Source organism: Melospiza melodia, chromosome 4 (genome assembly GCF_035770615.1).
Source record: "Melospiza melodia melodia isolate bMelMel2 chromosome 4, bMelMel2.pri, whole genome shotgun sequence".
Taxonomy (NCBI): Eukaryota; Metazoa; Chordata; class Aves; order Passeriformes; family Passerellidae; genus Melospiza; species Melospiza melodia.
The window spans coordinates 23,644,905-23,670,620 of record NC_086197.1 but is presented as its reverse complement, the minus strand read 5'-3'; the positions used below and the strand labels follow the sequence as shown (position 1 = coordinate 23,670,620).

Here is a 25,716-nt window from a genome sequence, read left to right as displayed (position 1 = left end):
ATAAGAAAGACAGGAAAAAAAAAAATCACTGGATTTTAAACCGTTTCTGTTTCCCCAAAACTCAAACTTTTCCAAGGGAGACGACTCCCTAACCTAGCAGATGTGAAAATCAGCTTTAACTTCTCAGGGCAACATTTAACTCCATGAAGCTTTTGTTTATTTTCTTTTTTTTTTTTTTTTTTTTTTTTTTTTAAGTAAAACAACAACAACAACTCCTCCCCAAACTCATCTTTCAGTAGTATTTAGATTGTTTCTCTTTTCTCAGAGCTTGTGATGGTTTGTCTTTCAACAGGAAAACTAAACATGTTTCCCGAGTTAAAGACTTAAAAAGGCAGTTTGAACAGCATGGGAACACAGAAAGGCAGTTTGAACACAGACATTTTCTCTGAGCAGAAAAAAAGTCTCTACCCAGATTAATTAATGCATACATTTTGTATATATTTTGTATAAATAAATACTTTGTTCTAGTTACATCTGGAGCATATCTAGGAAGAAAGACATATTGAGGCAGTATTTTCTAAAGCTGTCCCTATATGATGAGATGGTTTCATCTCTATCATAAAGAGTTTTACTCGGTAGAAATCATAGAAACATAGAATGGTTTGAGTTGGAAGGGACCTCCAAAATCATCTCAATCTGAAAGTGTTAAAGAGTAGAGCTGAAGAAACATGAAATGGGAGAAGGAACAGGCTGCAAATGGATAGAAAGGATGGAAAGGATAGAAGAAAGTGCTACATAGAAGGACAGAGGTTTGTTAGAAAAATGCAGAAAATAACAGATTCAGAGGAGAAAGGCCTAAGATTATATGTCTAGGAAAAATCAATTCAAAGCCACTGAATTAAACGTTAGGGAGAAAGTTGGAAAGCTATAATACTGAAAATTAGTCATGATTTAAACAAGGAATTAGTGCTGGATTTATTAAACTGAAGTTATTTTGCAGTAGAAGGGAGACACAAAAGAGAAAAATAGTGAGTGCAAAAAGTCAGTGTGATTGCAGAAGGCAGGCAAATAGAGGAAAGAGGTCTCCTGGTTTTGGAACATCACTTTTATTCCTGAATGCCTTGGTGCCACAAAGTTTTGGATGAAATTGAGGGAAGTCAGAAAACTGAAAAAACATAATTAAGAAATTGAAAGAAATGCTTAGAGGAAAAAAAATTGAAAGAAATGCTTAGAGGAAAAATATTAACCCTGTAAGAAAAGAATGAGCTTAAACAAAGGACAGCTTAAGTAAAATATATGAGGGACGTCTTTAGTGAATAGTAACAAAGAAGAAAAGTTGGTCAAGATGTTAGAGGACCTAAATGGGACAACAGGCAAATATGGATAAACAGCAAAGAAAAACCACCTTTTCAGGAAGATTTTTTTAATGTTATGGAGTTCTCTGCAACATCCATTTGGAAAGTCAGTCATGTAAAATCTGACCGTGCAAATTGTTTGAGAAATGAGTGGAGGATATCGTTTTATCTCGCAGGAGCTGAAAACACTGATGTAGGTAAATATTTTTTAACTTTTAAATGTACAAATCCAGGAAAGGCCCCTCAGCACATGAAATGATGCCTCCCTCTTAACAACTCTGTTTGGTCTCCATCAGATTTATGAGGTCTATATTTGGCACCTAAAGGCTAAGAGTATCTCATCTTGGTTTGGAGCAGAAACCAAATACTGCCCAGTTCCCATCTCTGGAGGGGACAGAAGCTGATTTTGTCTTGCAACTTTGTCTATCTCCTGGGTGAGGCAGAATTCACCAGAGAGGATGTTTTATTCAAACTTGTCTAACCACAGAGCTCTTCAAAAGAAGTGGTTGGGCTTAAATTTCATACTCACAACCTGAATTCATGTAGATACAAAATACTTCTTCCTTCTGCAGCTCTACAGTTCCCTGCGAGTTACCTCTGATTGTACATATTCAGATTTTTGGCAAACGTGGTTGAATTTTTTTAAGGCAATGCCTAGAAATATATATTTTTGAATTAACCAGATTCTCACATGCTAACTCAGCTACTGTATGATTAAACATGTAAAATCTACAGCAGGGTGAGACTCAAAATACAGGAATTTATTGCTGGAATGTATGAAAGATCAACTGAGAAGAAGCACATTTTTTGCTGTGGTTCCATTATGGGCAACATGCACATTGGAAATGTGGGAGAAGTTGATGCAAATCTTACCCTGTGGGTTGCAACCCTTCCAGAGTGTTTTCATCACTTCTGGTGTAGGTTTTTTTAACAGATAACGCAGATAAGTTATTTAACAGATAAGTGGACTTTGCTCCACAGAATGTGCGGATTTTCATGGCTACACAAGCTGCGACTCCTGCTCTGCCTGATGGAAACTTGGAACAGCCTGCCATCCTTCCTGTGTGCCCTGAAATGCAACCACCAGGCTCCTTCTCTGGGCCTGAGATGACAACCAGCAAATTCTGTTTCAACATGCGCAGACACACAGCCTTCCCCGACGCGGCAGCTCGGTCACGCATTCCCTCAGGTGGGAATTCCACACACAAACCCAGAGGCTGAGCTGGGAAAGACTCTTCCTCATGGGGGTGAAGAAGTGGAGAGGAGACGGCGGCAGGGAAAGATCAGAGAGGGAGGAGTATATGGTCCTGCTGTGATCTTTCAAGTGCTTGCTGCCCTGAAGGAAAAGGCCACCTTTCCTGGCTTGCTTGTACTGTGTGAAGGAAAGGAGACTCTGAACTGAGCAGCATGCTTGAATGAGGTTTTTTCTATCTCCTTGGGAAGTACAATCTCCCTTGAGGTTTTCTGTAGAGGACTCCTCTTCCCCTATGGACTAAAGGCTTGTGATACAATCAGGAGCATAGCTGTGGATGTTGCTCCTAGCACTCGTTTCACAACCTTGAAACTACTCTGTATCTACCCTTAGCACTCCTCTCTTCACACACACATCCCATCTGTCCCCTCAGAAAGTGATGGATCCCCCCATCCCTCACTGACAGATGCATGAAGACTCTCCCACATAGCAACAGCTGCCATCCCCCTCCATCAGCCCTTCCAACTGGCTGCTCCTGGACACGCACCAGGAGACACACACACATGGCCAGTCAAACATCTGCATGGATACCCAGATGTTCCAGCCCCTTACGAGCAGATTTCTCTGGCTGTGTCGTGGCTGCAAAGGATGCAGGCAGGCACAAATGCCCCACGTTCTCCACACTGAGCACAGCTTGTTCATTCTTGCTTTTTTCCCTTTCCTGCCACAACCCATCGATCTCTTTCTCTTTTCTCAGCCAGGTGACAGGCTGATGCCACTGTTGGATTTTGATTTTCCTAGTGCAGGGAGCAGCATGGTCAGAGGTCAGGGAGACACTGGTGGCAGTGGGCTGAGCAGGCTGTGTGGTATCAGCCCATCTGAATCCCAGTGTCTGAGACTGCATCTCCCCCTCATGGACAACTGCTTCACCATTCCCTCCACCCACAGCCTGCCACGGTGGGAAGTTCACTCCCAGCAGAGAAGAAAGGTCCTTCCCACAGATTGCAACCAGCTGCAAAAACTGCCAGGAAAAATTATCCTGCTGGAGAGCTTGATCTGGACTCTGCAGTGGGAAACCAGTGTAAAATACGGGACAATGGGTTCCCAACACAACCTATGGCTACATGAACACTAATTGCTTATCATTTCACAGGCTGCTTGTTTTATTTTACCAGGAATTTGTCCTTGGAATGAACAGAAAAGGGATCTATGAACCATAGTCCATGGGACTGATGTTATTTAAGGTCTGGGCTCAGTGGCTTCAACCTTGAAGTTTAGAGGTTCTGTGCGATCAGACTGACTTCTTCCAGTGCAAGTTCCACAGGATTACTCACAATCTTCTCACCAGCTACACCTGCTGTGGGTAGAAACACACTACTCTGTGTAGAAGAACCCAAAGTCCTAGGCGAGCCACACAATTTGAAGGTGTTTTTAGAAAAGATTTGAAGAACAGCTGTTGTCAATAAATGCAATTGTTTTGAAGGGAAATAAGTTCCTAGTGCTTCTCTCTGAGACCCAAGATGTATCTTATGTTTTCAACCCTCAACCAACTGCACGTTACTCCAGCACTGCTTCAAGCCATGGAGAAAGCCAGTGCTTTCCTCTTTCCTTCGACTGACATCTGTAGTCCTTCTCTGTGCTTCAGCCCAATGGTTGTTCGTCCAAGAGCCCTGTTAACTTGTCCCAGAGAAACCTCTCTGCCCTTTGTGCCAGGAGCAGTATTCAGAGGTTTTAACGTATGAAAACAAGGTACATTGGTATGATTCTGAATGAAACTGGTTTAAATATCATGGTTAAATCTACTGGGATTTTCTAAGGATTATTCAGCACTTCTTCATAAAATGTATGCAAAAAACCTCTAGAGGAGAGCCTGCCTGCTGTGCAAGTCATGCAGAAGGCAGGTACATCTAAAGCACATCAGGTCCTATTGCTACCCACGCACCAAACCATTTTCCTGGTTAGTCATCCTTTCCTACCCCCTTCTCAATGCAAACATTGCTTTCCTAGCACTCACGAAACTCACCCCTGGTGCTGGCCTTACGTAAGTGATTTCAACATGGAGAGCTCTGCCACAAACACAATGGACACATGATGCTCCACTTAGCCTCTGGTAGCCACCCTGCACGTCAGCATGGCCTCCTGGGTGGCTCTTTGGGACTTGCACACAGGCCTTCATCTCTTACAGCAACCCAAGGCTCTTACACACCCCTCAGGGGTTTCAGCTTCTTCCTGGATTGTCCTCATCACCTACAACTCTGCCAGTCCCATAGGCACAGCACCCACCGAACATATTCACCCCTGTCCCTTGTGCATTCCGTGTATCCATGCGCCTGTCACCAAGGTCTGTATGGATTTACCTGTGCCCTTGCACTGAACTCCCAATCTACTCTCCTGTTGCACTGCATGCACCTTGGGCTCCTTGCACACTTAACCTCCCTCACAGCAAGAGGCAGATAATGAGAGATGCCTTAAGTCTTCATAAACTTTTTCTCACTCCTCATCACTCTTCCTTCCCCCATAAGTAGTTTTCCTTCTTCCCACACCCAGGTCTGCAATTATCACCTGTACTTCCCTCATTTCCTTTGAGCATGCTGTGTACACAAATCTCTCTTATCAGACACAACTTTTCCCTCCCTTCACCTTCCTTTGCACAGCCCTTGCAAGCAGGCACAGCCTGACAGGTCCCTTCCTCACTCTCACACTGCTGTGTGTCAACCCACACTGAGCTCCCCGCTCCTTATAACAGGAACTGTCATTCCCATCCACTTCCACCTCATGCCCTACAGCTCCCAACTCCACTCACCTCCTCACACACTTCACACTTTACTTTTGGCCTCAGCACAGCCATGTGGCTTATACAGCCCTCCAGGCAGATTTTCCTCCCATTCCTTCTTCTCCCACCCCTTTATGTCTATAGCCATTTCTCCACCAGCACATTTGTTCCATTCCCTCTTGCTGTTTCACTCAGCCAGTACCTACCACAGAGATATAAACACATTTGTTACGTCTGTTGCAACAGAAAATTGCTCCTTTTTGTTTGTATATGTTCTCCTCCTCCCACAGTCTTCCCATTATTCCTTGCTTGCTGCTCCTTGCCCCAACTGCTTCCCCTGTAACTTACTGCCTATTCTTTCCCTGTGTTGCTCCTACTCCCCAGCAAAGAGGCATCCCCAGTTCTGCTGAACAAACCACTGCACCTTTGCACCACTCTCTCTCTTTGCCTACTAAGAAACACACCCCCAAATTTCCCTTCACTCTCTGCTCTCGCCCTGTATCTCCTCTAAACCACCTCTTTCCTAGGCATTACAGAAAACATAGGTCTTTATTTCATCCTCATTCATGCCTCCTACATTCCTTAATTTTTCCTCATTCTCATGCTCCTCAACACCTGCCATGGCTTTATATCCTTGTTGTAGTTCATCCTGCCCCTGTGACTTCCACTCACTTGAATTTCTTTTCACCACTTCCCCATGGCTTTTTCCCCAGTTCTGTCTTTCTCTTACAGGCAGGCAGCACACTCCAGCAGACTTTCAGCCTGATCTGAAATATCTCTAATTAACTTACAGGACCCTTTTTCCCTCATCCCCTCATCACACCCTATCTCCACACAGCTAATTTTTCCCTCTGTGTTCCTGTGCTCGGCACATGTTTCCATCACCATGCAAGCCTTGCCTTTCATACTCTGATACCTTCCTTGTAAATACATCCCCATATCTATTTCTTGACAGAATCAAAGGTGTCTCCTTTTGACGCCCCCCACAAGCATCATATAGCAGATTATTTTCCATACCTTTCTCCAAATAGCTAATACTTCACATTTTAACTCCTCCTCCAAACATCCTTTGTGCTTTCACTTTTCTCCCTCCAGTCCCACTCCACACTCAACCTCCCCCTTGCAGACCCTACCATCCTTGTATGTCCCTTTCATATCCTCACTCAGCCTCCGGCCTGTACCTTTTCCTATCTCTCTCTCCTGTTACTTCCTCTTGTGAGCTCCTAAACTTTCTGCCACCCACAAAGATCCCCCTTTTCCAGTTGATGTGCAGCAGTTTCCCTTTCAAGCTGACCACCTTTGCATGTCTCACCTGCCTTTATTACCCCAGTGCACAACAGTGAACATGTAGCACTTTATTTCTGTGGTATTACACCTTCCCTCCAGTTTTTATATATCTTTATGTGCACCATTTCATTTTTTGTTCCCTGAAGAGAAAAAAACTCCAACCCACAGCAGAACAATACAAACAAAACCAAAACCCCTTAAACCTACGTGTTCTGCATACTTCAACATGTACACAAAGCAACCCCCTGCTGACTCTGCTGGTACCTCCACTTCTCCCCATGTTTTGGCTCCACCTGCAATCATGCCTGGATTTTGTCCCCCCACCATGCTCAGACACAGAGTCCCTGGTATTTACATGTGTATCTCAGACCAGTCTTTTTACTACCAGCAGCTGGGACCATGCTGAGCTCTTCCATTCTCTCATTCTCTGCTGCTCTGCTTTTGTCTGGCAAGGCTTTTCTTTTTCTTTTTCTTTTTCTTTTTCTTTTTCTTTTTCTTTTTCTTTTTCTTTTTCTTTTTCTTTTTCTTTTTCTTTTTCTTTTTCTTTTTCTTTTTCTTTTTCTTTTTCTTTTTCTTTTTCTTTTTTTTCTTTTTCTTTACTATTAGATTTTCCTTTTCCTTGCATCCCATTTATAGGTGCTTCTTGTGCCACTTCTCTACCTGCAAGCTTGCACATATCAGGTATTTCTGCGCCTGAAAGTGCTTCTCCTACTTGTCTGGATATTTTCCTGAAGGCACAAATGCAAAGGCAAAACTTTACATACCATTTGCACTCCTCATGCAACAAATCACGAGCCTGAGAGCAAAGAGTGTTTTCTGAAAGACTGTAGCTCACAACAATCCTCTGGACCGTATAATATACATCCCTGTCTATTTAAATAGGGGGGAGGGGGAGAAGTAACCCCTCACACATACACACACACACACACACACACAGTCATCTCTAAATAACTGGTTTTGCAATATAGGAACCAGACAATGCGCACATAGCAGACCTATTCAATCCAAAATATCCATCTGTCCAGATACTGCATATTTATAGTTATAGCTTTTATATAGCTTTCCCATTTATTTTAATAAAGGATTAAGAACTGATCAGAAAACTATCTAAACCATTCAAGGACTTTTTCCCCTCTTGGCTAAGAGCAGTTTGGTGTCTCCATAAGGACTCGCCAGTAACTGACGCTTCAAGCTGCATTTCAGCTGCTTAGATGAGAAACAGCTTTCTATTTTGCTCTCTAGATGTGCATCTCTGTTGATTAGTTGTCTACTGCATTCCTAGAAGGTACTCACCAAACGCTGGGAGCTGCAGTGTAAGAATAGTTTCCCTGCTATTCCAGCACAGAGTGAGTGTATCTTTTTCACCTAGACACAGATGCGCAGGGAATCTTTTGATCTCCAGCTCTTCCCACAGAATTTAGTGTTTGGGTTTAAAGAGAATGAGGATTAATTCAAAGGTCATGAAGAGGGTTTCCAGTGTCTGGCATGCACACAAAGTATGAAAGCTCCAGTGAAGCTGGTTACCTGTGGCAGGCAAGGTCTAGGAATTGGGAATTTTGGCTTTGCTTGTCACGGGCTCTAACTTTGCCGGAGGGCAAGCTTGCTATGTGTGCTGAGGCTGGTTCTTGCAAACCACGGTCAAGATTTTCAATCCCTTTTGTTATATCCGAACTTGCTGGTCTCCCTCTTAAGACAAAACCTAAAGTCTCCTTTGCTTTTGCCTCTTAAATCAGATTTCCTGCAGCACCTTGCATTTCTCCTTCACCACTTTCTTTCCAGGGACCCAAACAACAGCGTGAGGAGCAGGAGGAGAGGGGAACCTCAGGACTGAAGCAAGCTATAGGGCAAGTAGGGGTGAGGGAAGGAGGAGGCACAATGGGAAAGGCAACATTTGGGACACATCTACCACTTACAAGACCCGCATCTCCTCCCAATTATACTTCTTTAAAGGACCCCCCCCCCCTCCCCTCCCCGCCCTCTTAGGACCCCATTAGAAAATGACAAATTTCCCTTACCGTGGTAGGAGTAACCATGGCATCCGTGTGAATGTTTCCAGAAAAGTCGACATGAAGAGAAAGGTGGATGTAAATATGTTCATTCAAAGTCCCAAAGTTGGTCTGCTTGGGTTGTGGAGAGTTGCTCTATGGGAGAGGAGCCTTAAACTCTGAGTCCTGTGAACATAATCTGCTCGATTATAACAAACCAGCTCAGCCAGATGGCTCTGTGCTTCGTGGATTAACCCCTTTATTGCCACACTTTGCTTTCTCGACCTACCATTTATAACAACCTTGCACGGCTGGGGAAATTCAGAGAATGAGGCATTTTTTTGAAAATGGCAATACTGTCATAAAGGTTCTTTTTCCCTCTATGTGCTCTAAGAAGACATCCTGTGCCTTTTTTCCTTTTTTTTTTTTTTTTTCCCCAAATCCAAGTGATGGCTTTATTCCTCTTCCTGGCAAAACCTCTTCATATTTTTAAGAACATTATTAGCACCAGGGAACATTTTAGAGAATTCTTTTGTTAAATCACCACCATCCCTTCCAGACTGCGATTCTCAGCAGACGAGTATTTTATTGCAGGAATGTCTCTGCGCTTGCACTCTAATGGTCCATCCACTCCCCCCTTCCTGCCCCTCTGTCTCCCACATGCACACACATGCACATGCTTTGCTCACACTGCCAGCATGTGCTGCTATTCCTACCAGTGTTCACAAGTCACTGTAGGACATGTCAAGCAGGTGAAATAGAGACACAGAGCTACAGTGCCACAAACCCCTGCTCCCTTGCTCTGACTTCCCTTTCAATGTTTTTTTTTTCCAGTTATTTGCAAATCTTTGACAAATTTATTTCTTCAGTCAGTATTTTTGTCAAGGAAGTCACTCGCCATGACACAAAAAGAAGTGCTGGGAGAAACACTCACTGTTAAGAAGACTTTAGAATGGATTTGTGTACAGTTCCTCCTCTTTTGACTTGCAGATTTGTCCATTAAGGATGGCAAGTGCCAAAAACATGGAAAGATCATCAGCAACCAGCAGTGACTGGTTCCCAAACTTTTTATTTAGAGAGATCGCTCACAGAGATGGCTGATAAATTTAGCTGCATGCCTCTAAGTCTCTCTCTAAATTTACATGCTTAAGTCATCTTTCTTTTTGTTTGATTTGAGCTTAATTGAGCAAGTCACAACCATAAGAACGTGGTCATATAAGATATGAGGTGACACTTTAAATCATAAGGGTCACCAAATTGTTTCCTTAAAGAATACTTTTACTAGCTCAATAAGTTTTTTCTGTTCCTGTTTAACCATGGATTTTTTATTCTTTCCCTTCCCTGTTTAAAGATAATTAGCCCTCTGTTGCTAGCAAAGCTTTGTACCATCTCCTTTAAGACATTTTAATCTACCTGGAAAGTTGTCACAGTTTTATTGAAATATTTACCACCATAGATTGAAATACAGATGGTGTTCTTAGTTGCAATTGTCCTTTCTCTGGAATTTTTCAAGCATAAAGTGATCCCATTTAGAGGATTCTGTAATTTAAATGGTCCTGTTGAGGGGATTCCACAATTTGTGTCTGTCTCACAAGTTCTGCCTTTCTCACCCAGATGGAGAACAAAAGTCATCTTCCACCACCACCTCCTAAGAATTCTATACTAAAACTTGCTGCTCGGCCAATTTAAAAAAAAAAGCAAACCAAAAAAAAAAAAAAAAAAAAAAACCAAAAAAAAAAACCAAAAAAAAAAAAACCCAAAAAAACCCAAAAAACCCCACCCCCCCCCCCATTAAATAAAGCAACAAACAAAACCCCAAACCTCCTCAAACTTGTATATCTCTAGTTCCAATGGTTTTTGTCTCACCCTGTTCCTGAATGCTGTTTCCATCTGATTTAGAGCTTTTTCAGCTAAGATGAGGGAACTCGAGTTAAATCCTGTGCATCCCCCACCCAGCCCAAGCACTGCATTCAGATCTGAGAAATACCTAAAATGTGACTCAGCTTTTAATCTACTGAAGTAGACAAACAGTGCTAGTAATAGAAAACCGTCCTGTGGCTGGTGAACAAACGTTCCTCTGAAGGTAGGCAAAGGGTTAAGCCTCTGAAGGCAGCCCTAGCCCGGGAACTTCACATTTGCAGTAGCAAAAAAAAAACCTCACAGAAAAAAAGAAAAAAAAAAGCAGCAAAAGAAGTCTAGAAGCAAATAGAAGCAAATGACCTGGGCAGGAGGGCTGCCTACCTCTGATGGGAGGCAATCCTCCCAAAGCTTGCACAAGTGGAGGAGTTTTGCCCTCTGTCTGGGTCTGTGGGCAATCAGACGCCTTGTAATTTGAGATGTGACACCTTAATCTTGCCAAATATGTGTGCACTGCAAAAAGCATTGTAGACAGCCTGTTTTCCCAGCCAGGGAAAATGGAGACATGTTTGGTCCTTGCCGTTTTCCAACCTTTCCCCTACAGATGTTTCTGTTGTTCTGAAGCTGCTTCTTTCTAGGTATTCCTACATCTTCAGCTGTTATTCTGGGCGTGGGGTGGTTGCTTCCCTCATGTTAACCCTTAGAATAGGTGGGTTTCTTTCACACTTTAAGCAGGTTTCTGAATTCTTAATAAGAAGCAATCCAGCTCCCAAATGGTCACCTTATTTTATCTGCCGCCCTTGGATCTGAGGTTCTGAAAAAAAAAAGTTAAAAATAAAAAAATTTTTAAAATAAAAAAAAAAATATTGCTTTGAACAAGTCACTGTTCTGTCTTGAAGAATCTGAAACATTGCTCAAAGCATGCTGGAGAAAGTAACCTTTGAATTCTGGGGATTTTAATTGGGATAATTACAAGACATTGATCTGTTTAATTAGGCACTTGACCAGACTTCAAAACATGTGATATTTTATATACTTTGAAGACATGCATTTTTCTGTACATATTAACAAATACCACTGTGATTTCATTTGATGATAAAAAATTGAATATTTATGGGGAAGACATGCGTCTGAGCATGCAAATGCATGAACATTTTATGGGGTTTAATGCATACCTTGAGTTATTCTAAAAGCAGGGAGCATGTTCTATAATGGTTAGCTTTTGCAACAGCACCACTTCGTGGTTGAATTCCCAAACAGATCTGAAAAAGGGGCTGTAGGGACTGTAGGGACACTACATGTGCCTCAGCAACTCTGAGCAGTTCCCATGGTGGCTGGTTTTAATATCCTTTGACAAAAGCACTTACCTGGGATGGAAATGTGTTCCAGCCATATGGTCCTCTCTTTTTTAAGATGGTGGGTTTAAAGTAAAGGCTAAGGAAGAAGTGGGAGGAGAAGATTAGCTCTGAGCATTTTGACCAACTGATAATTTCAGTATAGAAGGCTGTTCACCTTCCAAATACCAAAATCACTTTGGTTCTAATTTTCAGAATTTTATAAAGGGCCTGACAACATCTCTAGAAATGTTTTTTGTACTTGAAATGTGCTGCAAATGTTTTCTTGGAAGTAAAAAGGAATCCAACTATCTTTTTATTTGGTGGAAATGGTGGTGGGAAAGAATAGAAATTATTTATTTAAACATTATTTAAATATTGTTTGAAGAATACCAATGGTGCTATTTCAGAGCTGAAGAAATTTCTGAAACCTCATTGGCATCCTCACTTGCACCCAGGCTAGGCAAATGAGAAGTATTAGAAAGAATTTCCAAGCATGATTCACAAAGAACTTCAAGCTTAGTTTTGTTACATATTTCTTGGAAAGTTGTCTTCTGCAGCTTTCCCTCTTTCTTAAAAATAATTAGGACAACTCATGACAACATAGTAGATCAAAGATGCCACAGTGTAAAATGTGTACCCAGAGCTGTAGGCATGCCAGGAGGGAGGATGGGAATAATGCGCGTAAATAAGCAGGACTTCTGGCCACACCCTGAAAACCGTTATTCTTCAGAGCTTTTTCTAAAAAAAGGCATTTTACAGAATCAGCTTTTATGCAAATAACCTTCAAACCTCTTTTCTTGTCAGAGAATTAGCAAAGTGAGATTAAATGAGATAATAATAATAATATTAATTAAAATAACATCCAGATGCACTAAAATGCACCTAGTAAGTACAACTACAGTAACTTTCTTGCATGAAAAATTTTACACACAAGCAGCATGGCAGTACTCAAACCAAAATTTTAATTTTTTTACAAATATTTTTCATTTAAAAGGAAATTTATTGATCTGTACTCCTATATCAAAATAAAACTATATCTTAAGTGATATACAAAAAGGGATTTACACTCTCCAATATGTAGCTGCGTTTTGGCAGTACAGTTATGGATGGTTACAAATCTCTCGAATGTACTAATGTGTTACATCACTTATCAGCTTAGCTCATATTTTAGATTTACATAATATTTGTCTTTTTCTGTTGCTATCCTTTTATTTTTCATAGATGGTCTTTGTTGCAGGAATAATTCAGAAACAATGTTAGTTGATGATAGGCAACATTTTGGGAAAAAAATACATTCCTTGTAATTATAAAATACTTTGAACCCCTACTCATTTTTTATAATTCCAAGTGAGCTGAAGAGGACTTGCATGACTATCAGTAAGAAAAATGCTGAGGAAAAAAATCAAATTAAAACCATATGAAGAGGTTTGGTTCCATTACTTATGCTAGGACTGGGAAAAGGTGCCTGAAGTTTTTAATGATGGAGGAAGAGGAGGATTTGGAGTCACAGCACCATTCTTTTGTGAAGAAGATAAATTCCACACTGGGACATATAAGGAGATACATAAAGTGCTTGGTAAGATGTCAGCTGGGATGCTAGGACTCAGTTCTGACCATGTTCAAGTCAGAGAAGATCTGGAAAGTGACAGAAGAAATGATTAAATGTCTCATGTAGTTTAAAATATGGTGGAAAACCCCAACCGAGTAAAGAAATCAGTGAGGACTCACAAGGCTATAATGGATCCTCGCCAGGGCAAGGGCAGGTCTAGGTGTTCTCTCTCCCCCAGTTCTGCTATGACTACATGACTTAAACCACCACAGAAAGCAAATATGTTCAAGAACACCTTGTACTCGGGACGCTGGCATAGCTTTTGAAGAAAACTTCCCAGTGAAAGCCTTCAGGAAGTTTCCACTACATATTCATATGACTTGGTTTGGGACACTTAATGCCTTTATCATGGGGAAATTTTCCCACAGGGAGGTCACCACCACAGTACTGGTTTTCCCTCCTGGACTGGTGCTTCTGCACCTTTCAGGTGCAGTGGAACTGTAATAGCTGGAGCCAATTGAAGGAGGATGAAAGAAATGACAACAAATTTATGTTTTTCAAAATAAAGATAAAAATAAATATAAGTCAAGCAGTTCCAAGTGAAAGGGGCTTAGAGCATTGCTGGTGTGGCATCTGTTAGATCCAAGCAGGCTGCCCATCACTGAAATGAAAGGCTCAGTTCCACACTACACATCCAGGAAATGTGTCCTGACCAGTGTGTTTATTCCTACTCTTAAATGTCAAATATAGATGCTCTTCTCAATGGTCACTACCTGAAGAAATAGAAAATAGAGCAAAGCAAAGCAAGGTTGAATAGTGAAACACTCTGCAAAAAGTGAAGCTCATTCATTTGCAATCAGCTACAAAAATTGATGTAACAATGGGCAATGATATTTTGCATCAACTAATCTAGTTAACATTCTTCTTTTTGTCTGCTGGAATAGAAAAAGTTTTGGTTCAAAATAGAGCTGACAAAGTGCATTTAACATCAGAAATCAACTTGTTGAAGCCAATGGGACCTTTCTCAGTGCTGGCTTGCATCCCTCGTAGTTAATATTTGTGTATTGTGTCCTTACAAAGCAATTTTATTTGAATGAAAGCAACTTGTATTTAAACTTTTTATCTAATGGATGCTGATGTCCATTTCACTGAGCTTCTACATTTTAATTCCCTAAAACCTTAGTGTGAAATCACATTTACTGGAGGAGGGGCAGGGCAGCCAATGTGGTATGGATCAATTTTCAGGCAGCTGAAAACTGTAAGTCCCCTTTGAGCCAATGCAGATGTACAGACAGGGGGTTTGAAATAATTCTGGGCCAAAGTGTGCTCTCTCTGTCCATCTTGCACTATCTTTTCTTATCTTTTTTTTTTTTTTTCCTTAAGTAAGGCATTTCCCAAGCCTAGTATGCACATGTAACTAAGTACTCTTTGAGGACCTAAAGGTAAAACATTTAATGCATCTTTCTACAGTATTAAGTTTAAGCTCACTGGGGTTATCGGTGAGCTAGTTAGGCAGTCCCTGGATTGATTTGGGACTGTTTCAAATGATGGTGTCCCCAGCAGCCTCCAGGCAGGCCTGGCAGCTGGATCATTGCAGCCGCATCCCCAGCAGGATGCTCCTTCCCTCCTAACAGGCAAGGGATGTGCTGATGCTCTACATCCAGCTCAACATATGGATCAAGGATGCACAACAGAGTCAAAACCACTCTTTAGGAGCTGTGTGAGCAGGCAATGGAGTCTTTTGCATGCTGAGAGCCTTTTCTTAACCACGATTCAAAGAAAGAGATTACCTTTTTCTTTCATTGCAATGCATGTCATTTTTAAAACCAAGTAAACAGACAAATGTTTTTCACTCACATTCCATTCTTCCCCAGTTTTATTTGGAAGAACAAATTCCTCCTGCTGGGAATCAAATGGGATAAGGAAAAAAAGCAAAGGCATGGAGGATTTTAAAATTATAATTTCTTTTTAGTCCAAAGACTGTATGGCTTTTGACCCCATCTCTTATCATGGGAGTAGTGGGTAAAAAAAGAGGCTGGATGGAAAAATCCAGCATGTTTTTTATTGAATCGTACTACTGACACTTGGGGCTGGTTGTGTTTCAGGCTGTCCATATCTGGAGCTAAGATTAGGCTAAGTTCTTAGTTTATAAGGAACTCTTTTCCCCTCTGAGGAAGCTCATGCCAAATTCTGTTCTGCTACATGCGCGTGGCAAATCTCTCTCTTCCCAAATATCATCAATGTTTAACCCATGCCTTTGATTGTGTAAAATGTTCCTGCTCACATGCTTTGCTGTCTGTCCAATGTCTCGTTCTAGTTCTGCAGCTGAGCCATTCCTTTATCAAGGACCTGAATAGCAACTGAGGTTTCTGCCCTGCAAGGGAGGAGAATGAAGAAATCACGCATTGAGCAGAGGACACAGATAGTGTTTATTGCAGGAAGATGGGGATGGTCACACAATCATCCTTGGCTGACACAGCCTAATCCATGAGTCACACAAGCCACAATAGGAAAATTTTTGGGGCTTTAGGACTGTTATGAAGTTATGGCATGTATGTTCTCTCCAGTGCACATGCTGGGTTTGATTTTTATCTTTCCTTTAGCGGTTAATTTGGCGCCTTTTCCCCTTGCTGAGAAATTCCTGCTGGAGGCAATTCCCCAGTTCGGCTTGTCTCAGTAGCCAGCAGTGTTTGTTAAACACAGCCTCTGTCCCTGCAAGCTCTGCCTTTGATATAAAGCAAGACATCATTATGCTGTAGAATTGCTTGAAATGTCTGTAAGGAGTTGAATCTAAAGGTATTAAGGACTGTTTTTGTAGCACTGTTTATAGTCTAAGGAAGCATCTTGGCTTTCCCTTAATTATCATGGTCTCTGTGTAAACATTATGAAGTGAATGAGATGATATTTTTATCCTAAGAGTGAATAAAATTCATTTGCATGGCTACATCTTCTGAAATTAGAGATTATTCTAGCATCAAGGCAGAGTCAGTGTTACAGTCAGACCTTAGCTGATTAGAGAGAGATATTTTGACTCTCATCAACCTCAAATAAAGCAAAACTCCAGGAATCCCTGATTTCTTTATGGAAATATGATGATACTGAGGCCCAGAATGTTAAACAAATAGTCACTCCTTTAAATCTGTCCATACCAATCTCCACATCCTCATGGATTAGTTTACTTTCTTCATTGTATCTTGATACCTTTAGCTTGTGCTGCTAAAACATCCCACACAGACACTGCTTTGGAGCTTGGATAGTCATCAGTGCTTGGGTCAGTCTCGTGGATGACTGTGTGGGATGCACTGAAAGGGCTTCTAAACACTGAAATGGGCTTCCCAGTGAGGTGGTGGAGTTCCCATCCCTGGAGGTGTCCAAGAAAAACCCGGACGTGGCACTCAGTGCTCTGGTTTAGTTGACATGGTGGTATTTGGCCACAGGTTGGACTGGAGGACCTTGGAAGGTCTTTCCCAACCTCAGTGATTCTGTGACTCTGTGATTCTTTCTATAGGGCTGATCTATTCTTCTATTCTTCCTGCTGTGCAGGCCACTATCACTGACCCCGTTTTCCAAAAAATTCCACCTCATTGTGCTCTGCACTTGTGACTTTGCGTGCCTAACACAAGGGCTGGGGTTCCATCTAAAGGTTTAACACATCACCTACCCTTTTATAACAGCAGTTCTGGGGTTTGTAGGGAAAAAAAGTGGAGTAGTAGCATGTAGTAAGTGGGAGGCCGACAAGAAGACAAAGAAGGGATGGAAGAGCTGGTTGGAAAACTAAATAGGACTGAAAAGAACAAGAATAGCTGCAGAGAAATTTAGAGAAACAAAGATAACACTTCTTGCAATCTGGGGCTATAAAATCATGTCAACATGCAGAGGAAGGTAATAAGACATGGTTTTACCTCTTTTACAATAGCCTGAGGCACAATCACTTTTGTAATTATTTACCCTGCAGCTTACTCAGGCCAGTTGTTAAAAGCTATAATTTAAGAGTCATCCTCTCTACTCAAAAATGCACCCAGAGTCCAGCTCTGTCATGCAGTCATAGTATTTTACCATTTTTACCAGTGCTCCCAGATTATCATGAACATTTGGTGCTGGTGCTGGATGTTTCCAAATCTCAAGTGAGATGTTTGTTTTGCTACTGCATTTTAACAAAAAAAAAAATCAAAACAAAAGCAAAAAACCTCAAAAAAAAAAACTCAAAACCATACAAAAACAAAACAAAACTCCAACAAACAAGCAACCTCAAAAACCAACACACCATCCCAAAAAGCAACCAAAAAAACCCCAAACAACCCAAAAAAACCACAATAAACCTCGCAACAGTTTTGTTTCTGTGAAACAAAGAAGCAAACAAAAATATTTCAGTAATATTTTCCATGAGGAAAACTTTATACTACTGAAATTTCTATTTAAAAGATTATTTTGTTCTTGCAATTTTTGTACTCCGAAGGATTCTGTTTTTAAGGTCCACTTAAAACCCCAAAAGTTATCACTTAGATTAATCTGGATCAGACACTAAAGCAGTGTTCAGTCACTGTTTAAGAAAAAAGTCCTGAAAACTTAAATGAGAACAACATGCTACTATAATACTTGCATGATATTTATGAATTTATTGCAAAAAATTTTAATTAACACATTTTTACCCAGTATGAAAATGTTAACACCCTTTGATGACTCTGTTCTGGCTTGGTGCAGTGGAAATGATGCAGGAAATCTGATCCTGAATATTTTGTAATAGCTTCTCCTGAAGGAGACCCATGCTATTGGGCACTCTTAAGGATTCAAGCTAAAAGTCCTCTTTGCAAACATGAATTAAGCACTGGAGCTCTTTCATTCTGGGTGGATATGACTGAGACAACACAAGCAGAAAACTTTGAGAGATCACATTTTAGCAACTGAAGGGATCCACAAATGGTCCTTTCTTGTTTTGCTGTCAAAAGCCAAAATAATATTTTTTTCTTTTTTTTTTCTTTTTTTTTTTTTTGTTACTCGATTATGCCTGCCAATGTCATACACAGGGTAGGCAAGATCAACATTTGGTATCAGAGGTTAGCATAACAAGAGTGGAAAAGCACGCTTCAGCTCTCAGGGAAGTAGATAAACATTCTGTTCCCTCGCTGGCGGCTGCCTGCTCTGCTGGGAAATATCCATGATTTTGTTCTGGGTTAGTGGAGAAAGGACACAGAGCAAAAAGGCATTTTTCTTCCACTAGATATTAGTGTGAGAGTCGTCTGGCTTGGTGAGTATGAAGGAGGTTTTACTGACCCTTTCACTGCTCTGTGAACAGCACAGAGGTAAAATGATGCCTTCATCAAATGTTAGGCAGTCCAGAAGCTCTCTTTGTGCTCCAAAGTTAAAACCCACTAAGAATAAAATTGCTTTACACACAGCTGAAAACCAAGTCAATAAAACTGGCCAACCCAATGCAATTTCTTGCTTATATTATACCTCTTCTTCATTACTAGAGTGATACAGAAGAGACCGTAGCATAAATTGGATTCTTGCCTTGTACACTTTGTCTGAATTTCAGTGAAAACCACTGCATTTTTATCCAGGAAGGAAAAAAAGAGTTTTTTCCAAGCTTTTTTTGTTTGTTCACTGGGGAAAGAAAAAAAAAGAAATAAAATAAATTAAAATAAAAAAGCTAGATAAATAGTAATATATTAGTTATCTTAAAACATTAAATATATTTTAAGCAGTATTGTCTATTCTGTGTTTGTTTCTCAATAATCAGGCTCTCCTTCTCCCTTTTAATCTACAATATTCCTGGGAGTTGTGGTTCTCACAATACAGCTTCCTATGCCGGCCAAACTCATCACATTGATCATATTTAACTCCGAGATCAGCAAAAATGTTGGTGACAGATATCAGAGGGATAAACTGTACCTCATTTCAGTACTCAAAAGTCTTAAAAGCATAGTGAATGATGACTTTCTGCCTCTACTTTCTCATTATATGAATGAGAAATGTTTTGTCTCTTTAAAGTAATGTAAAGAAAATTTTACTAGTATCAACTTCATAAAGTCAAATACTATATTAAAATGTTACAAATAGTACTTCTTATTAATTTCTCCACATACATTTATTTGTATTCTATTTTAGCAGCAGTTCCAAAATTTTGGGAGTTTTACACTTAAAACGTTTGGCAGTTTCTGAATAGTATTAATAACTTTATAATTTGAATCTTACTATTTGCCTTTTTTTGTCCTCCTTTAAAACTGGATGCTTTCTTTTTCCTTAGCCTACAGATCTTTGCATTCCATTCCTTGAAGCTTTTGCCTTTATCTTTCTAGAGGTTTTTCTCCCCCTTCTAATTAAAACAAAATGACAAAACCTCAAGAGAGTGCTTGGAGGCATTAGAAGATGTTTTAGAAAGGTGCTAAGCTGTTTTAGATCAACAGCAGCTGTTTCTTTTGCTTCAGTGCAGCTACAAGAATTTATAGCATTAAAATTTACATATTTTTGCTTGTGTTCCCTGAATAAACAACTGGCTAAGCTTTTCCCTCCCTAAACGCAACATCAAAATTTTACAAAGAAATTATTTCTTTGTGAGAATTGAAGCTGAGAATTCAGGTTAAAGTGTATTGATTTATTACAGGTGAGGATATTTGTTTTTCCAGCATGCTGACCTCTGAACCCCTTTTCCTTGGTATTCCCATAATTTTTGTCTTCTTTTAGTGCTGAGCAGGAGAACTTAAAAAATTACCTGGCAACTTTCAAAGGTCTATTTCCATTTATTTCTATTTCCATTTCTATTATTTCTATTTCTATTTCTATTATTTTTATTTCTATTTGTATCATGCCTTCCAGCAGCTGTTTGACTCTCAACAAGTATTTATATCTTTTAAAACACTGATTTTTATAGAGAGTACTCATAGACAGTTTATACATGTATACATCTCACTTGAGATTACAGCAAATATATCTATTGATGTATAACATATATACAGGGTTATTAAAGGTAACTGTGCTTAAATCTATTTCTTCTGCCTATAATGTTTATATTCTTGACTTTTCCCTGCACATTACCCATGCCTTAAGTCCACTGATCAATGTGGGGTAACGAAATGCAAACATTCAAATTTTAAAAGCTAAGACACAGTTAAATAATCTACAGCACATTATTCCATAGGAAGGCTAAATTAGAAACTGAGAGAAGCTGGGAAGTGTCATGGGATGGACAAAGGGAGGAGATAACACGGAGTGGTTGATCTCTGCTGCCGTTGGGGATGGTGCCAAGGCTCTCAAAATATTCCTGGCGGATTCCTGCAGCACCTCTGAATTTCACCCAGGATCAGAGATGAACGTGATCCAAGTGAATTAAAGAGGAACATACCACCCCTGGCTGGCTAGCAGCTGGCAGGAGTCCCGTCCATTGACTCAGCTGCAGCCCCGTAAGCAGGTTGGACTCGGAGCATTGCGCTGTTGTTGTTGGCACAGGGACGGAGCGGGAGCAGCAAGCACTCTATGTAATCACTGCTCCCACCCTGGATTGGTTTTCCATAAACAAACTACAGGCCCAGTCTTCCATGGGGGTCACTTCAGTCCTCTGTGGGGGTCACTTGACTCAGCTGCTGCTCTAGCTGTGGGATGGTCCCTCGCCCCATTGAACCAGGGGTTTGCAGTAGTGAAATCACAACCAAACTCTTCAGATTTAATGGAAGGGCTCAGCATCCTGGAGGATCAGCTCCCACAGCAGCCAAAGTCAATCAAAGATCAAAACCCAGGTTACTTCCAAAGGAGTGTCTGGATTTTCACCAGCATAGCCAAGAGAGGAGCTCAACACTCTTTGGAGAGACTCTTCAAGATGTCTATGAGTGCCTAAGGTTAAAGACAGTGTAGGAAAAAACAAACTGTGGGAAATGGGCTCCGAGGTTCTCTGTGGAAGCTCTGAGCAACTTGATCCTCTCCCTTGCCAAAAAAGAGGTCAAGACTGTCCCAGCCCTTTATCTATGTGGCTGTAATCCTGAGACTGTGCCATTCTGACATGACAAGAAGAAATGGCCTTAAGCTGCACTGGAGGAGGTTCAGGTTGGACACCAGGGGGAATTTCTTCCTAGGAAGGGTTGATAAACATTGGAAGGAAGGTGGTAGAGTCCTCATCCCTGGAGGTGTCCAAGGAACACCCAGATGTGGCACTCAGCGCTGTGGTCTGGTTAAAACAGTGGGGATCAGTCACAGGCTGGGCTCAATGACCTTGGAATTCTTTCCCAACCTCACTGATCCTATAATTCTGTGTTTGAGGGTGAGTCCCCAGCACTTTTTTTCCCTTAGGAAAAAGGAGAAGCCAAGTCATCCTTCAAGGAAGGCTTTTTCTCAGTAAGAAAAGACATCACAGGCTTCTTCAGGTTTGATTCCTTGATCACAAATTCCCAAGGAAAATTTAACAAAAGGCACTCCAAGGTGATTCATGGTCAACCTGATGTTCAGAAGTGGATTTCCAAATTTTGATCTGTGTTATTCTGCCTACCTTCTCCCACCTATAAAGTCAATCCTTAAAGCCTTTTCTTTTCCCAAAAAACAACAAATAAGCAACATTTTTGCTGTAACATTAACTATGAATATTAATAAATGTAAGTATTAATTACCTCTAAATCCACATATTTGTAAATCTAAAGGGATTAATACTGCATTGATATTATTGCATTTATTTTAAATAAACACATTTATTACATAAAAATACATTTAAATTATATTTATACATTCATGCATTATTTCTTTTATAGATATAAATTCTTTCTCTGTCTACTCTGTTATCTTTCTGTGTGGTTAACAAGTGCAGAAACCTATTTGTGTTAATTTACCCTATGCCCACAGTCCCTAAATCCTGGATCCTAACTCAGTCTCAAAACACTCTGTTTAAATTCCTAACACTATTCTGATTTGCAGCAAAGGATGTCCCTTATTGCATACCTTAATTAAAACAAAAACCCTAAAAACAAAACAATAAAACCAACCAAACCAAACCAAAACAAGAAAAATCCAATCCCCTCACAAAAAAAAAAAAAAAACTCAATAAAGTCCCCAAACTAAATAAAAATAAAAAACATGGTGAAAAGCTGATGTTTCCATGTTAATTGTAAAGAAAAAATGATGGACTCAATAATACGAGAAAAATAGAAAAATTCAAAGCAAGTTGTCTGGATTTCACATGTCCACAGGAGTTGAAGGATACTTAATCCTTTATTTCTCCAAACTTTTTTAAAACAAAAGCAAAAAGCCCAAACCACTAAAGAGTGAGACATATCAAATGTGATTTGGAATTATGCTAAAATGATGACCAAGAATGGGGTAAAATATCACAATGTTACCATGGTGCATCTCATCTTTCAGGCCTCAGAACATGGGAAAACAGATTATTAAACTCCTTTTTTTCCAGATTGGGGGTCTTAGTCTTATTTTCATAGAAGACTTCAATATGTCTGATACTTTCATCCCAGTGTGAGGTTCCTGTGTATTGTTACTAAGTTGTGATATCCTGTATTTTTTTTGTCCAAATCTGTGATATCCTCTCCCAGTCCATCTCAAAAAGAAAGATTTAGATAATAAAAAGTTATTAAGATCTTCTTCTCTTCTGTAATTACTGACCTTGTCAAAGAAAAGTATTTAAAATCCTTCTCCTTAAATTGTAAACTGAGTTTAAATGCCTGTTTTTACATGCCTTTTTTTTTTAGCAACTTTCTTTTAATTCTTTAGACTGGTTTGGTTTTTTTCCTGCCCCCATACTTTAGAAAGTTACATAAATTAATTGTGAATTAAGATATTCTTGAATTCATCCTCCTGCTATAACAGATACACAGCTTACCACAGAAAGTGAAATCAGCAGAGCCAGTAATGACAATAGAAGGACAATTCCCATTCCCCTTTTTACAGAAAGAGGGTCAAATCTCCTTGTTCTGTACCTGCAGAGGAGGTTTATTTTGTGTCTTCCTTCATTTTATACTCAAACACACACAGACAAATCCTTGGCTCTAACATTTTGAGAAAAAATGGAGAATATTGGAGGCCCAAATAAGTCAAGATGGAGATTAATATCTTGGTGTTTTTAAAAACCCATACAAAGCAGATTAAATTTCTTACTGTCCTGTTTGTGAGCTTGGCCTCATTAAAATTTAGGCTTAATTTGAAAACATATCTGATTATATTTTTCTAAGGGTTTCAGTTTCCATCAGTCTTAAAATGGATTGTACTTTTTATTTCCATTAAACTGCAAGTGCATGATGGTTAACTGGATTTCTTAATGTGTTACTGAACAAGTCTGGGGATGTTCTTGAGGACAGACATATCCTGTCAGAAAGTCTTTCTGAAATATGTTTTATCCAGAAAAAACTTCTGTTTTTCATCATTTGGGCTCAAATTTGGACGTTTTTGAATTTTTGGTCACCTCTGCAGGGCTGGGTCCTTGGACATGCACAAATTCTAAGCTACAGTGACAAGCACATGGAGCAGCATCCAGGTTAGGAAAGAAATGTGGCATTAAAATTCCCTACACAGGAATTGCTGTCTGTTGTTCAACAGCCAGCCATGAGAACATTTGATTTCACATTAATGTGTAAAGGGATGATGGGGGTGAGGGGAGAGTCCTCCACGGCATTTTTTTCCACGGGGCTGGGAAATGGGATATGGGAATGAAGGTTAAAGCTGAGACTCCCAAGCTGGGGAAGGAGCTGAGGGCCGGCCCAGGGATGACACGCTTAATGTAAGGCATTCTTCTCGGTGGGAAGACTTTGGCACACATTCTAGAGAGGCTTGAGCTGGCATTGGGACTTGGAAATATCACAGCCCCTCGCACTTTGAGAGGGTACTTAAATTGACACATTGGCTCCCTTCCAGGAATATTACAGCATATTAGTAGAAAGGCGAGGATTTCCTTTCTAAGAAGTCATTGTAATTTTTTGTAATTCAAAACCTAGCCAAAAATGGGCACAAAGTTGCAGTGTATGGCTGTAGCCCTTTATGACTCAGTTTTTCATGCTGTATCCAAACAGAAGGACAGCCTGCTGTCACAACATGCTGGACTTTTAATCCAAGTCTCCCTATTTCTCTTGTCATAACATCCTGGACTGAAGGAGATGTTTGAAAGCCATTGCCAGCTGAGCCTCTCCTGTTGCTGGTGCGTCATCCCTGTTCCACTCCACCCAGGAGTCAGGGAAAGCCTGCAGGTATCCACCTTCCTCCCTGACATCTTCACTACTGCTAACATCAACTCTCACCACTGATTTCTGCCTACACGGGAGATGAGCTCAGGCAGCCCATAAATTTATGCTTCAGTGATTTCCTCTGCTTTATAATTAGACTCCCATTCATTAAATAAACCAAATGCATGTGCTGTCTGCTGGCTCAGGAGTGGCAAAGCAGGTACATGGAAATCTCTCTGCCCTGCTCCCACAGCCAGGCTGCAGGGTCCCAGCAAACAGGAGGCATCCAGGGATTTGCTCTGAGGCGAGCTGCTCCAACAATTCAGCACAAGATACCAAACCTGCAGACACATTACTGGTGTGATGCTTTCACCTTTCCATGAACTGCTGGTGGTTTAGGCAGTTGTGGTGCAAAAGATGAAGTCATCACCATCTAGCTGCAGGAATTACCTTTCCAAATGGGAGTTAACAGAAGGGACAGTATTTACTCCCTGGCACAAAGCTCATTTGGTGAAGAAATGCCAGGATACCAGAGCAAGAAAGGAGCAGAGCATTCTTATACACACACTGCATATTTACAGAAAGGTTTAAACAGTGGCAGGAATATTATCAATAATTGCTATTTCTGACCACATCTGTGGGAAGCTGACGCTTTACATAGATTCTGCTGATATTTGAATAACATCTCTAGTCATTTGAACAGTGTCCAATAATTTCTTGGGTCAAGAAGCAGTTCAGTCACTCTTAACTGAAAAATGTAACAGCACACTTTCATGGGACCTCATAGACCCTGATACAAATTCTGCATTCTGAATTTTCATAGCTTCCAGAGGGACTGGAAGCTGAGTTTTGAATATTCTCAGTTTAGTAACCTGGTGACACGATGACAGTGCTTTTTCTAAATACCTCCAAACCCTCCCTGATAGAAGAATGGCTCACAGGATTAAGAATAATCAGAGAATTATGACAACAGAAAGCCCCTGCCAAACCCCTTGAGGCACTGTACAGTGTAGTTAGAAACAAACTGAAAGACAGTTAAACCACTTCATAACAAGCTCTTAAATCAAGCTGATAAAAGCAATTAAATAAACAGCAGGAAGGGAGAAGAGTAATTAAACTGAAGGAAATAATTGGCACAAGAACACATGGGTATAACCTAGAAGGACTATATCTAGGCTGGAAATTTGTTAAGCATTTTGAAGTCCTCAAGAGAGAGATTTTTCCAACAGTTGCTCAGCAGGAGTAAAGGAGAAGTGAGACTATAATCTGAGCAGATTTTAAGGTAGAGTTCCATGGA

At 40.4% G+C, this 25,716-nt stretch overlaps 1 protein-coding gene across 1 annotated transcript in view; it reads right to left on the bottom strand.

The window, feature by feature from the left end:
• The window catches only part of NTF3 (neurotrophin 3), a 47,348-nt gene extending 38,451 nt beyond the window's left edge, over window positions 1-8,897 (bottom strand). Inside the window, exon 1 of the mRNA XM_063154294.1 lies at window positions 8,563-8,897. Coding sequence (XP_063010364.1) covers window positions 8,563-8,580 — 18 coding nt within the window. The 5' untranslated portion in view covers window positions 8,581-8,897. The remainder of the gene's footprint in view (window positions 1-8,562) is intronic.
• Between the last annotated feature and the right edge of the window lie 16,819 nt (window positions 8,898-25,716).